The sequence below is a fragment of the Phaethon aethereus genome (genome assembly GCF_964289735.1).
Source record: "Phaethon aethereus genome assembly, chromosome: 7".
Lineage (NCBI taxonomy): Eukaryota > Metazoa > Chordata > Aves > Phaethontiformes > Phaethontidae > Phaethon > Phaethon aethereus.
The window spans coordinates 27,866,515-27,881,300 of record NC_138583.1 but is presented as its reverse complement, the minus strand read 5'-3'; the positions used below and the strand labels follow the sequence as shown (position 1 = coordinate 27,881,300).

General features: G+C 48.2%; 1 protein-coding gene across 1 annotated transcript in view; it reads left to right on the top strand.

The window, feature by feature from the left end:
* The window catches only part of COL17A1 (collagen type XVII alpha 1 chain), a gene marked incomplete at its 5' end in the record, with an annotated part of 36,459 nt that extends 21,941 nt beyond the window's left edge, over positions 1-14,518 (top strand). The window contains 23 exons of the mRNA XM_082002033.1: positions 179-259; positions 1,251-1,286; positions 1,973-2,053; positions 3,273-3,326; positions 3,447-3,488; positions 4,313-4,375; positions 4,535-4,594; positions 5,125-5,151; positions 5,239-5,280; positions 5,443-5,508; positions 5,893-5,940; positions 6,941-7,054; positions 7,330-7,467; positions 8,059-8,142; positions 9,169-9,297; positions 10,445-10,534; positions 10,964-11,077; positions 11,320-11,472; positions 12,284-12,703; positions 12,896-13,036; positions 13,623-13,685; positions 13,918-13,989; positions 14,184-14,518. Coding sequence (XP_081858159.1) covers positions 179-259; positions 1,251-1,286; positions 1,973-2,053; positions 3,273-3,326; positions 3,447-3,488; positions 4,313-4,375; positions 4,535-4,594; positions 5,125-5,151; positions 5,239-5,280; positions 5,443-5,508; positions 5,893-5,940; positions 6,941-7,054; positions 7,330-7,467; positions 8,059-8,142; positions 9,169-9,297; positions 10,445-10,534; positions 10,964-11,077; positions 11,320-11,472; positions 12,284-12,703; positions 12,896-13,036; positions 13,623-13,685; positions 13,918-13,989; positions 14,184-14,233 — 2,168 coding nt within the window. The 3' untranslated portion in view covers positions 14,234-14,518. The remainder of the gene's footprint in view (positions 1-178; positions 260-1,250; positions 1,287-1,972; positions 2,054-3,272; positions 3,327-3,446; positions 3,489-4,312; positions 4,376-4,534; positions 4,595-5,124; positions 5,152-5,238; positions 5,281-5,442; positions 5,509-5,892; positions 5,941-6,940; positions 7,055-7,329; positions 7,468-8,058; positions 8,143-9,168; positions 9,298-10,444; positions 10,535-10,963; positions 11,078-11,319; positions 11,473-12,283; positions 12,704-12,895; positions 13,037-13,622; positions 13,686-13,917; positions 13,990-14,183) is intronic.
* Positions 14,519-14,786: the final 268 nt, after the last annotated feature.

The window sequence follows — 14,786 nt, the reverse complement described above, 5'->3', positions numbered from 1 at the left end:
TCTGGTTTTTGTTATGTGTCCTAAATTCATCTTGACTGTGTGTCAGACCTGTACTGGGGCTCCCTGTGTTGGGAGAATACATATGCTATAGATGTGTGATTCTTTAATGATAGATTTGTTATGCTTTCGCTGGATGTGTGTATATATGTGTATATGTGCAAGTGTGTTTGTGTTTCAGAGGGTTCATCAGCTATTGCTCTGCCAGGCCCACCAGGTCCCCCAGGCCCAGCCGGCCCCACTGGACCCCCAGGTGTTCCAGGTGAGGAAGCTGCTCCTCTGCTGTGTTTTTTGCAGGCAGCTTACATTGCTGTGCATCCAGTTCTTAATTTAATGTGCGATGTTTATTGTCTCTGCCAGGCTGCCCTGTCTGGGCGGCAAGATTGCTCAGTCAGGATTCATGGTCCTCACCCTTCCCTGCAGAAAGACCAAGATCTCAGGCTGAGTTAGGAAGGCAGCAGCCTCAAGGGAGAAATGGGATACAATCACAGGGGGGAAGGACAGAAGGGAGGGCTGAGAAGATGAAGGAACTGGGAACACTGTTGTCCTTTGATCTGATGAGTGCAAAGTAGTGATAGGTCAAATCCAGTGAGTAGAATCAAGCTCTTTTGCCTCTCAGGAAAGCAGGCTGGTGTCTAATCCCTTTCCTGGCACTGTTACTGAAATCAGGAAGTGCTTGTTTTCCAGTCTTAGCTTTGAACTCAAGACAGCAGAAATCCCACATGAGCATCTACAAATCTTTCACATAAATACACACATACACACAGACTCTGGCTGTGCATGAGCTTGGTCCTCAGACTTCTCTGTCCCAAGTCACATGCTGCCCTCCAGCATGCTGGTGTCAGGCAGCAGAGTTCCTGAGCCCTGGTTCCCATGGTGCTTCTGTGCTTCTGCCAGCTGTATTTGGAGCTGGTTTGGTAGAGCTAGCCTCAGTTTGCAGCAGGGAATGTGAGAGAAGGGTTAGGCCTATTGCATTTCTGTTGTGGTCAGTGACATTCTGGTTGTTTCTAAGTCTAAGAGGCACCAAGCACTTTAATTGCCACATGATGGAAAATAAGCCTCTTCTTCAGAGCTTCAAGTAATACATGGCACATTGATGAATTCAAACTCCATAGCAATTCCATGTACTTGTGCAGACAAATACATTATTTGATAGTCTTAGTTCTTATAAAAGGTCTATTGATTCTTTCCTGGTACTATAAAATACAACCAGGAAAATCTAATGCAATGTGGTTTTTTTCCTTTGAAACCAGGTCCTGTTGGACCAGCTGGTCTCCCTGGACAGCAAGGTACTATTCTCTATCAGCTTTGATTCTGTTTCTTAAGAGAACTGGATTCATTAGTTTTCCTTTTTTTCTAATTCTGTCAGCCCTTGGCACAAACTCTTTCCCTTTTGTTTGCATATTTCTTCCTTTCAGTTCATTTTGCTGCATTATTTGGCTTAATTAATCTTGTATAGAATTTCTATTCTTTTTTTTTTTCCCAGGGAAGGAATGAGGGTGGTAATAGCCAGCATGATGTGGATGCTGCAAATGTCTTTTTTTTCTTATGTTATTTCTTCTGGAGGCTGGTATTCCTAAGGCACTTCTCAAGTGCAGTTGCTTTTCTGTGGTAGAGGATATAGCCCAGCTGGATACCTCCTGCCATTTTGAAAAGTGGGAGAACAAACTAGAGCCAAGCTGGGAATAATGTCACTGTGAAACCATTGCCAGTTGGACAGACATCTGTTTGGAAGGGCCTGAACAGAGATGACTCCTAAGAACCTTTCTTAGCTGCTTTTCTATGATCCTGTTAGAGCAAATTGTGCAGTAATTTCCACATTTCAATGTAATGTCACTCAGAGCCAGGACTGAGTTCATGCTCTCAGTTCACACAAGCGAAGTCTGAACCTGTTGTCAGGGAGGTGAGGATTGGGTACAAAATGTCACCCTCTCTGTTACATAATTCACTTTCTCTTTTTTTTGTCCTGAAAAAGGTCCACGGGGTGAGAAAGGATCCCCGGGTGAAGCTGTGGTAGAAACTATCAAAACAGAAGTCTCATCATTAGCATCTCAAAGTAAGTTGGCCTGTCTTTCTACTCCTTTGCTTGGAGAGGTCCCAGAGGCCTCAAGGCCTGCTCACAGCTAACAGGAGATGCCTCTACCTCTTTCCCCTCAATGTGAGACAGGGCAAGCGTGTATGTGTCTGTTCAGTGGTGGGACAGCAATACCAGCTACCACTTCTGCCCTCTTTCTCATCTGTGCATCCCAAAGTGCTTTCAAAAGGAGGTAGATGGCATCAGGCCCATGTCACAGAGAGGAAAGCTAAGTGAACAATCCCTAATAGCAGAGGTGGTCACAGAGCTTGGTTTCAGCTTGGCCTTTTTAGCCACTGTGTTTGCACAGGGCAGTTCCCTATGTAATATGAACTCAGAGCCATCTGTAAGAGGAGACCCAGTTTGAAAAGGCATGTTAATCTGAGCAACAGAAATTGAAATCTCTCTGTGAATTACAGGACAAATTCCCAGGGCAACAAATGCTATTTAAGATGAAAATAAGTGGAGCAGAACAGAATAGTTTAGCAGCATCCCAATCTGTGCAATACCAGATGTGTAGTGCACTTACAGTCAGTATTCCTAGGGCCTGGGACCTCTGCAAGTGTGCAGGAGGGGCAAGGTAGAGGAGGGCATAAAATCATAAATGGTCCTTGCCTGGTCACCATCTGAATGGGATCATGTAGATCCAGATCATGCTTCAGTACTGTCCCATCCCCCATTCAGGAGTCTTGGATCTCAGCATCACTGAACTTTGAGTTTGTGCCTTAGCTTGGAGGTGAGGATACATCTCCAATCAACATAACACAGTGCAGCTACTTGTTAAATATTGGCCATATAATGTTCTCCTCCCAAAACTTGCCCCTCTTAGAATGAAGCTTTCCTCTGCTTGAAAGTTCTTTCCCTCCTTCTCTAGCCTTTGAGTCATTTGCTCTTTCCCTCAGCAACCATTACTCTGAAGGAACCATTACTCTCTGAAGGAGAGACCTCCTCCCTGTTTATGATATGCTTTCACCCTGCTCAGCACTGTATTTTGCTTCATATCCTAACCTGCATGGTGACAACCAAACACATCTCTCCTGTCCCCTCTCTGCCTCAACCTTGGCTTAGGTCACCCAGGTCCTGCCTTAGTCCACCTTTGACTTTAAGAGCTTCTAACAGCAACATAACAACAGTGTTTCCATAGCAGCAGTAGCTCCATAGCAACAACTTTCCCTTTTTTGTGTGTGTTTCATTTGCATAGTGCTGGCAGATTTACAAGGGCGAGCAGGACCACCAGGTCCCCCTGGACCACCAGGTATGTAATATACTAGAGCTCATACATAAGCAGGGGGATGCTAACACACATGGCGTGTTTCTGGGCCGTGCAGTTTGCTGAGTAAATACTCTAAAATACCTCTGTTTCTTTTGTCATCAGGTGAATCTGTGCAGGGACCTCCTGGACCACGTGGCCCCCCAGGTAAGAGCTTGTTTCTCTGAAACAAACCTGGAAAGTGGGAGGTTTTTCCAGTGCCTCTATCCTGTGCCTTGTGTTATCCCAGATGCAATCTTGGGCCTGGTAGAAGTTAGTAGGGCTGACTTTACTGGAAGCAGAATTTCACATACTGGTTTCCTACTAACATAATTTCACTGCAATATAGTTTCACAGCAGCAAGACACTGCCTAAGAGAGGACATTTGCTTTGGCAGAGGTTTGCTAGCCAGAGTAACAATTTATAAAAGCCATGCTTTTGGAGAAGACACTCAATGTTCTCAAGCCACCAAAGAAAGTAACTGTAATCAGTTCTATGTTTACTTCTTACTTGTCCAGCCTTAACTTCCAGCTGGGGACAGATGGAGCGGTTCTTATTATGAGGAACATATCCCCACTCCACTTCCTGTAGCACAGATTTCCTTTTCACAGCCAGAAGAGAGGGGAGGTGCAGGAGGACATGAGACAGGAGCATAACCTCATGCATAATCTCATTCTGTGCTCTCTGTTCGGTAGCAAAGGGGAGCAGGTCGGCTGTGTGATGAAATGAACCTTCCCTTTCAATGTAGTGAAAAGGCCAGCTGGGATAGGCACTCTGGACCACAAAGAAGGGAGTTTCTCTGTCCTATGTCTGCTGTGGCAGCAAATGGTAATGAAAAATAACTAAGAGGGATAGATGTGTGTGGAGAAAACAATACTAGCCTACACTTGGAAATATTTGAGCTATGGCCGTCGCTGGGGATGTAGCAGCTCTGACATGCATTTACCTACATTGCTGAGGCTCGTGCTTCCTGAAGCCTTTTTGTGTCCTAGGAGAGGGATTGCCAGGACCTCCAGGCCCACCAGGGAGTCCAGGATCTTCCATGTCCACCTCGGGTAGGTTCTTCCCACTCATTCCCTCGCCTGTGTCCTGGGAATGTCCTGACTTTTGGGGTTCCAGAGAGCACATCCTTGACAAGGACCAAGTGGAGCCAGAGGAAACTTGTGTCATGTTCTGTTGGATGTCATGAAGAAACCTTTTTGTTTTAATTTCAGAAACATTCCTCACAGGCCCACCAGGTCCACCAGGCCCACCAGGTCCAAAGGGAGACCAAGGTGGGTATATCCTGCTGCCTCACCGAGATACTAGACGGAGCTCAGCACCTCAGACTGAAAATAATGAAGGAAGGGCTTGGAAGCAGAAAGTGTCCTGCCTTTCTGTGGCTGTGAGAAAGCTAGCACAGTGGTCACTAAATAGGACTCCTGTCTGCTGCCATAAAAAACATATCAGTCCTTTGTCAGAGAAATTTATTAGTCTCCAGTACTGGTGTCAAGGCAATCATTGTATTCCGATCCCAACTTTGCAAGCCCATTAGATTCAGGAGCATTCAGAGCTTCAGATTTGCCACTAAGGGAAACAATCTTTTTGCAAAATGCAGCATGGACGTGGCTAACTCAGTGCAAGGAGGCGGCCCTGTGAAGTGTAGCTCAGCTCTCAGCTGGCAGGAAAACATGGGATCTACTCATTTTACCCATTTCTGCCCTGCAAATTGAAGGCCATGATAATATTCTGCAGTGTGGGCTGGGATGTTGGAGATCAGAACAAAGCAAATGCTAACACTGTTCTTCTGCTTTCCTGTTCACAGGCGAACAAGGTCCGCGAGGATTCACGGGTAAGCAGGCTCCCGGGACCTATCAGTGGGGTTTGCGGTATCTTTCCTGTGTGTATGACTGCTCCTCCATTTCTGTGTCCCATGCAGGAGAACCAGGTGAACCTGGCCTTTCAGCATTCTCCTCTCATGGTCAGTCTGTGTCCCCTTTCATCCTTTGAATTCATTGTCCCTAGGCTGAAATCAGGGGGCAAAATCCTGCTCTGTTGATTCTAGCTTAGTATTAGTGGAGCCAGGATTTTGTCCACACACTTTATTCCTCTGAATCCCTGACTCTCTTTCTGCAATTGGCAGGTGACAGAGTCACCATGCAGGGACCTCCAGGAGTTCCAGGCCCACCAGGCCCACCTGGACCCAAAGGTGAAGTTAAAAATCTTTCTTTCTTTCTTTGCTGGTCGCCTCACACAGCCAAGAGTAGTTGAGACTAAAGGATGGAGCAACCTGGTCCTTTGGGAAGTACAGCTGCACACACCCCTGCCTTTTCAGGCAGAGCAGGACCATGGCAATAGAATTGCTCTGAGCACAAGGCACCTGGGCAGGTCACAGAAGGCTCAGGAAAGCTGCTGTGACCTCTTCCTTCTGCTCTTCCCCAACAAGCTGCTAATTCAAGATAGTCATTACAAGAGCTGGGTAGTTGCTTCTCTGACAACATGTAGCTCAACTGTTTTACACGACCAAATATGCAACATGCAGTGACATCCACTACAGTCGTCTGTCTATCATCTCCCTCACTCTGGTTTCCAGGTGATGCAGGTGTCCCAGGCGCTCCTGGCATCCCAGGAGCATCTCGAGGTAAGAGGCCAGACCATTGTTCCTCTGATATTATCAAGAAATGCTGACATCCTGGTGGAAACTTTGAAAAAGCTCCTTAGGGTTTTACAAGTGTAGGTGCCAACCTAATGCTGATGGGATTTGTGTTCAAACCTCTTTTTGTACAGCCTGCCTTAAATCAGACAATTGAAGAATTGCAAGTTTTCTGTTTCCAGCTTACTGGGAATCCTTTGAGCCAGAGTTTGTCCTCATGGGACATCGAAGAAAGGGATCCCAGGTTGGCTAACCATGGTCCACAAGGGATTAGGGAAGCTGCATTGAATCCAGAAGTGGAAAAACTTCTGATCAGGACAAAAGTGCCCTTTGCTCAGTTTTACTTACCGTCAGGGGGATTCATGTGAATTAAGCTGCATTCATTCTGAGTAAGAGCATCTCTGTATGCATGACATTAAAGCAGTTTCACAAAAAGTGCATATAGGTTAACTTAAGTGTCCCTCCATGGGAACAAGTCCTCTGCTTCTCCCCATCATGTCCTAGGAATACTACCTCAGGGTGCTGGGAAGACAGACACCTTAAAGAGCATGAGGTGTCACTCAACACTATGGTGACAGGAGTCACACAGGGCCCACCTGTATCTTGCAATGGAGACAAGTGAGGAGGTTCTTGAGCTGGTGCTGCACCTTGAGTGCTTTATGGATCCCCATCTATATTTCTGCACAGTGTTGTACTCTGGTGCACAAACTGACCAGGTCTGTCATACAAAGTCAGGGAGGTCTCTGGACTCAGCCCTGCAGAGCTGCATAAGCTGAATTATAAGATGCTGAATTGATTGAAGAGATTATACTGCCTAATAGTCCATGCTCAGACTGTGTTTAGAGGTGGAGGGGGACCCCTTCCATAGTGCATTCCCAAAGCTCTTTCCAGACCCGTGGGAAGGGCTTAATGCAAGCACACCTTAGTATCGCTTGGTCTAATGCAACCACACCAAAAACACTCCTTCTCCTTACAATGCTTTCTGTAGGTGGATCCAGACAAATTCAGGGACCCCCAGGACCTCCTGGGCCACCTGGTCCTCCTGGCCCAGGTGGAAGTTCATCTCAAGAGATTCAGCAGTATGTCACTGACTACCTGAAGAGTGAGTATAATGAGATTTTGCCATGGGTCAGCAGATGCATGCCTATCTCTCTTTTGTTGCCTGAGCCCCTTGTCACTGTCGCTTTAGAAGCAGCAGCCCTGCTGCTCTGACCTTATTTTTGTTGAATACTGTCATGTGCTGTTGCCCACTGTGGCCTCTGCAGAACTGTCCTTCTGTTGGCCTGCTTTTTGCCAGGGGAACAGGGTCCAGTAATTGTGCATATGGCCTTTGTCTTCCCCCTAGTGATGTGGGCATATCTTGGGCTTCCTACCTAGGTGACAGTGTAAGACATTATTTGACTGGTGCCCAAGGCCCGCCTGGCCCTCCAGGCCCACCTGGCATCATCACCACTGCAGATGGGACGAACTTGGATTATGCGGAGCTGGCTACCCGTGTTAGGAGCTATATGACAAGTAAGCATCATGTTGGTAAACTCTGTACTGAGTCATGCTCTCGGCTGAGCTTGTGCAACACCTAGGAGGTGAGAACAAGAAGAGAAATAAGACTTTAAATAGCAGCACCCCAACCCAGTTATGCATCTTCTGCAGTCTTGGCCCAGGACTCCACACAGCTGAGGTGGCCTCTGAGTCTTGTCCCATTTTAAAGGTTAGATTAACTAACAATTGCTGCTCTTTAAAGAGCCTCACATTAAACATTAGCTGTTAGACCCTGTAATACCCCCACAACCGAAACAGAGGTGGTTCTATTTGGTATATGTGTTTTCAAATATTCTGGGGCTGTTCTGTATGCTTGGGGTCCTCCTAAAGCAGATTTAAATTCTTGGAGCTTTTGGAAGTAGCCTGGAATCTCAGTCAGAAGAGCACAGACCACACAGCTGTGAAGACGACCAGGATGTGTGAGACAGCAACTGATTCATGGCTGGGGGCATGGGAAGCCCATTCCACCAGTTAAACTGGATTAATTCAGCTTTCCATTGTCCCTGCCTGACCCCTCTTCACCTTCGGTCTCATCCTGCCTGATGTAAAACCTTTTCATTCCCACAGGCTCTTCAGATCACTATCAGTCATTTGCCAGTTCAGTATCAACTACATCCGTTTTGTACCAAGAACTTCTAGACATGCTGCAGAGTAAGTGACCTCAAGGGAAACATGGGGGTTGGGGATAAAGCATTCCGGCAGCCTGGAGATCTGCCCTTCCCTTTCAGTCTCATATCTCCAACCAGAGATACCAGCAGCTGCTTCAGAGAGCAAAGGCCTGCCATAGGTGCTGCTGAGTGACCTGCAATGTCTCCTTCCAAGTCCTTTGGAGACAGATTTATGTTTCTTGTACTGGAGAGTTTGCATGCTTTCCATAAGCTATACTTTCTTACCTGTTTGCTTTTTGTACCCACTGTGGTAACTCTGCAGTTTCCCACTCTCTCTCTTCCCGTTCTGTCCTTGGGCCTTTAGATGGCAATTGCCTCTGTCCCTCCTTTTCAGGAATTCCCCACAATTTCCCCCAGTCTCCCACTAAACCTTGTGCTTCTACTTTCCAGCTCCTCCAGTCTCTTAGGGTTCCCCACACTCCTCCTTGCCCACTCCAGAGCCTTGCTATGCCTTTGTTCTTAAGGTGAGGAGGATACCCAGCTCTGTATTCTTTTTTACACACACTGTTACTGTGGGATGATAGATAAATCACCAGAATGTCATTTTGCTGTGCCTGAAGGTATTGCTGATGCTGGCCAACACTGCACTCCTATGTGATCCAGTGGGGAGGCAATCAGATTCCATGTTCCAAACAGACAAATGGCTGCTGAAACGCCACAGAGCTCAGCATGGTCTTTCCCAGCTGAGCTACTTTTTATTCCTTTTACCTAAAACGTCCAGAGTGTCTTGAAGAAACAGCACAAGGAGGTCCCTTTAAGCAATCCAAATTCTCATCCTCCTCAAACCCTGGGTTATAGGAGGTTCCCAGTCCTGTCACAAATGTTTCTGACAGCATACACAGGGCAGTTCACCCCCAGAAAAGGAGGACAGTGGGGAAAGGAGCTTTGCATCTGTAGGTTTTCATGTTCTCCCTAGTAGTGGGGAGACAGCTCACAGGCTGGGAACTCCTCACACCTGGTGTCTTTGCAGCTGCTGGACAGCCTTAAAAGATGCATTTTTCATTTCCAGGAGAAGAAATTCGTCAGTATCTAATTGGACCTCGGGGCCCACCAGGACCTCCTGGACCAGGGGGAGATGGCATGTCTCTGTCACTGGATTATGATGAGCTAACCAGACGGTTTATCAGCTACTTGTCAAGTAATGGTCTTTATTAGTGTGCATTTCCATTTCTTCCTTTGGGAGCTGAGCAGAAAGCTCATGCTGTGCGTGAAAACTTTTCCAGTGTTGGCTGTGTGAATCCCTACATACAGAGACTTCCTCACAGGGATTGCAAGAGACTTGGAAGAGAACAAAGATACCCTGTAACTAAGATACTATCCACAGACTCTAGTAATGAGTTCTTGCTTTGCTAAAAATTGAGATTAGGAACATGGTTTCATTTTATCCATCTTAGAAGTCCCATCAACACCTTCAAGTGCCTTTATATGTCTCACTGATATCTCTATATCATAGAGATATATCTCTCTATGGAAGAGTTGATCTATGCCCACTTTGTGTTGAGGTAGCTCAGGCAACAAACTCTTACAAGTTTACAGTTAGTTGAAACAAATGCCCCCTCTCTGTTTCATTTTCCCATCTGTAAAGGGATGATATGGCATGTAAGAGTTGTCGGATAGAGAGGACTCTGGAGCATCCCCCAATAGCAGTGCTAAAATGCCTAATCCTGGTAGCTGCAATTATCTGCTTAAAAGCTCAGCCTGGTCTGTTCTCAGTCTCTCTGCACTGCCCTTGGAGACCATATCTCACTAATGGGCTGCTTCAGAGATGGTGGAAATTTCCTCTTTAGCTCTGGAAGCACGAAACTGCTGTTTAACAGCAGCACCCTAACAGCTCCAGCAGGACAGCCGAATTTTATCAACAAGGACATTTCATTAAAGCAAATCACAGAGGTGCAAAGTTTTGCACCAGAGCTGCTTGCAGATAGGCAGGTACAGGGAGAGCAGCACATGCATCAGCCAGTGGGTCACAGCTGAGCTGCAGGTCCTGGGGTGCCTGCCGCCCTGTGTCAGGGGTTCCTGAGGTGTGCAGAGCTTTTGCCAAGAATAGAGGCCTGATGCCTGCCTGTCTGCAGGTGCCCTTGTGTAGGGATTAACGAGCCAAGCTTTAACTCCAAGTCCAGAACAAGGCCTGAGCCCTGCTTCCCAGCACAATCCACTGATGTGAGCACCCCACCCTGCAGGAGTCCCTCCTGCATTGCCTGTGAACAAGCCCTGGAGTCTGTCTGCTCACACTGTAACAGCCTGTTCTGATAATGTGCTACTCTTGGATCTGTTTGATTTTGCAGGTTCTGGGATGAGCATTGGACTCCCTGGACCACCTGGGCCTCCAGGCTCACCTGGTATATCTTACAGTGACCTAACAGCATACCTGCGAAGTAAGCCAACCTCTTTACTCCCCTGCCATAGGTCCCTACACACCCCCAGGATCTTTTTTTACAGTCTTAGTCACAGAATTTCACCTTTTGCCCATCACACCAAATAACCCTCTGTGAGACTCTGATGGTCCCTCTGCCTTAGCAGCATTGCAGGCCTCCTGGGCTCTGCCGGCACCTGCACAGACCATGAGGGGCTGCGGACAGATCACTGTGCTCCTGTGGAGAGCAGCAGCAGCAAGGTGCTGTCTTGGGGATGGAGGAGCCCTTTGTCTTCTCCAGACTCTGCAGCATAAAGGAATTTCTTATGCCACTTTTTAAAAGTATATTTAAAAAAATAGGGAAGTTGGAAAAAAAAAAATATTGTCAGGGAATGTTCATTAGGGCTGGCAGTGGTTTGGGTGACTCCTTTTCTTCTCTTGTGCCTTACAGACTCTGAATTCAGTGGTCTCATCGGGCCCCCTGGTCCTGCAGGGCCCCCAGGACCTCCAGGGATCCCTGGATCATCTGGCACCTCTCTGGAGGATGTCTCTGCTTACCTACAAAGTAAGGCACTTGTGTTTCTCACAGCTGGCAGGGAGTTTCTGGAGGGACTGAGGCTGAGATTTAGCTTACCAGGGGCTGTGACTGCCCACTGAGAACAAGGTTACTTTAAAAAAAATTCCTATCAACATCAGCTGGAAAAGGCTGGAAGTTGGGGTTGAAGCCTTTAAACTTTCAAGATCCCCAGACATGTGTGATTTCCTTGTCCTCTCACTGTCAGAAAATAATTCTTCCTCTCTCTTAAGGTGTGGGATACTCCTCCCTCTCTGGAGTCCAGGGTCCACCTGGCCCTCCTGGCCCTCCAGGACCACCAGGCTTCTCAGGAACTGGCCTCCTGTCCTATGCTGACATCACCCACAGTGACGAGTTCAGGAGTGAGCTGATCCAGTACCTGAAGAGTAAGGGGATGCCATCCATCCTCCCTGCACACACCCCAAGCGGTGCTTTGCCTTGTGTAGGCTGCTGGCTCTGCCACAGCTGAGGCAGTCCTGTAGGAGCCTTCCCTGAATTGGAACTGCAGCAACACCTTACCCCTACAGCCAGGCCTATGTAGGACCACACTGCACCTCATAGGCTTATCTCCTCTCAGTCTGACTGCAAGGCAAAAGTCCACGTTGTGAGCCAAAAGGGACAGGCGCTGGGCAGTTACAATTGGTCTGTGCTGAACCGCAAGTCCCTAGTGAGGTCACTGCAGAGTTTTGCCATGGGAAAAGCATTTTCTTTGACAAACACCTGCCCACAGAGCAATGGATGATGTAGGGGTTGGAGTGCAGCTGAGCCAGCTGTGAAGCGGCATTGGTCTGAGCTGTCATGCTGGCAAGTCATCTGGGGCAGCCTTTCAAAAACATGGGGATCCCCTCACTTTTGTGAGTCTGGTCACAGAATGGCTGTTTTGGCAGAGGTGCTGAAATTGGCCTAAGAGGAGTGCACCCTTCTGCAAAATCATTGAGCATGTTTCCAAGATTGGGCACCCGAAATAGTGGGCGAGATGTGGAGGAGGAGGGTGTCATTCCATCTGTAGAGATCAAAGCTATGTGACATACGTGCCTGCTGCCTGAGAAATGGCACTGGATGAGGGTTACTGTGATGATTGGCGGGACAGAAGTTCACACTCCAGTCTTCATTCAGGTGGTAGCACAGGCCCTCTGCCAAGCTTGGAGGGCCCAGGTACCCTCGTGTCCCTGAAGTGTCCCCTCTTGTATTTTGCAGGTGATGAAGTTCGAAGCTACATCTCAGGGCCGCCTGGGCCCCCTGGGCCACGGGGACCTCCAGGACCCAAAGGAGATAGTGGCTTGGTGGCTGGGTCTATGTCTTCATCATACCAAGGGTTACGGAGTTCCGAGCGGTTGCATGGAGGGTCCTTTGGTACTGAGGGATCCCATGGGGGATCACTGGGCACAGGCAGCTCATATGGCAGCTCCATGAGCAGCATGTCATCTTACAGTGCCTCAATGGGCAGTGATGGCTCTTACGATGCCTCCGTGGGCAGTGATGGGTCTTTTGATGGGTTGCTGACAGAGGAGGAATCACACAGGAGATCAGCAAGTTCAAGCGGATCCTACAGCAACTCCTTCGCTGGTTCCCTGGATTACAATGAGCTGGCGCTCCGCGTGTCAGAGAGCCTACGGAGTGAGTGGAATGCCAGCTTGTCCTGATCCTCCCTGTCCCAGCCCACAACTCCTAAGCCCCTGTGCCTGGTTTCACGCTGTTCACTTCCCTCACCCTTCCTGCTGCCTACAGCTCTACCTTACACCTTCTTGCCTCAGCATCCAGCCACAGTTTTCCCAGAGCTCCTTTCAAATGACATCTTTAATTCCTCAGGCCAAGGTATTCTCCAGGACCTCATGTCTTACACTGCACAGGGACCTGCAGGTCCCCCTGGCCCTCCTGGTCCCCCTGGCATCAGCAGGGTCTTCGCAGCCTATGGAAATGTCACTGAGGACCTCATGGACTTTTTTAGAAGTAAGTGACATATTGACTTGGTGTTTCTGGCTCATGCATATGAAATCTCTCCCACCTTTCATAGACCTAGTGATCTTTTCACCTTTGTGTGCCACAAAAACACAGTCAAGATACAAAGCTGGAGGCAGATAGTCTTTCCACCCTCTTCATCCCTTGCTGGGGAAGTGCAGTCTCATCGTTAGGAAGGACATCAGGTTTTTCCACTACTTGTAGGAAACTCATCTCAAACCCTGAAGGCCTCTATGCTTGCAACCCTTGAGGCCCATTTTGACATGGCTGGGCTGGCACATGTAGAGGAACATGAGGCAGCTGCTCACTCTATTCACAAATTCCCCTCCCTGACTGTGGGCCAGCTCCAGCCCTGGTGACAGCCAGGACACCCAGAGAGGGTGGCAGAGCAGTACTGGTGAAATGAGATCATAGCCTGCCCCTGGGGCTTTGTTGGGACCAAACCCATTTTTGAAAAACTTGCTCTTAGTCCATCTAACCTAGAGTAATGTCCTTCCAGTGAGCCTCTAATGAGCACAGAGCCCTTTGCAAGTGGTTTGTCCCACTCATTCATCCTTTCCTTCACTTCCTTCTCCAGCATATGGTACCATCCAGGGGCCACCTGGTGAAAAGGGGGAGAGGGGTTATCCTGGACCCAAAGGTAAGGCTTGCCATCCTTTCCCTCTCAAGCCCTGTAATGCTCTGGAAGAGCACAGTGTCCACAGAGATAGTTGGCACGGGGCTGCTCAGGGTCACAACCTCCCCACAATGGTGGTGGCACTTTCAGGATCTTAGCCCAAGCATTGTCCTAACTTTGTCTTCCTTACCTCGACCTGTCCCTGTTCATGGGCCAGTCATGCTCAAAGGTAAACTTGGTCTTCTCATTCCTTCAGGTGACCCTGGACCAATGGGCCCGCCAGGACGCCATGGGCAAAGGGGCCCAAAAGGAGAGAAAGGAGAGAAAGGTATGAACATCTCCCATCCCCAGGAGAGCAGGGTTTGCCTGTCAGGGAGTGGAGGATTCCCCAGGCACCAGCCCATCTCTGGGAACTGCTGGAAAACTACCATGGCCTCATTTTTTTTTTGTTCTGGGTCTTTTGTCTTTTTTTACCCCACATGATTTTTCAAATAACATTCCTTTTGACTTTCTTCTTCCCAGGTGAACAAGTGTATGTTGGCAGAAGAAAAAGAAGAAGTGTTGGGGTTTAAGGAAAGAGGCAGCTCAGTTCTGCACTGGGCAGCATTCCCAGCAGCCTATAGAAAATTAGCCTGGATCTTCACTGCCCTAATGCTAAAACGTCCTTGCCGATCACCTAACCATTTAGACTTGATAGTTCAGTGTTACTGCTGAGATTTGAATGGCTCTTTTACGTGTCCAGCATGGCCCTAATGTGGGTATTTGCTCCTGTTGCTGATGTTTGGCTTAGTGCTCCCAAGCTCCCAGGCTTACGTGTCTTTGGGCTGCCAAGGGCTTCTGTCTCACCCCGTCCAGGCTTCCTGTATTACTCCCAGCTATGTAAAAACCTGTCTTTTTAACAACTAGCCAACGATCCAGCAAAAAGAGAAAAAGAAACCAATCCCTCCCCCACCAAACACGTGATTTTTCAGAGATCACCTTCATCCCACAGGATAAAAGGCCCTGTAAGAAACCCTGGGACTAAGCTTGCTCACCGCACTGGGAATTCCTCTCTGCAAGCTCTGCTGTGCCGGCCCAAAGTGAGAGGTCCTGTTGGAGCAGGTGCTGGAGGTACTGAAAGGGGCT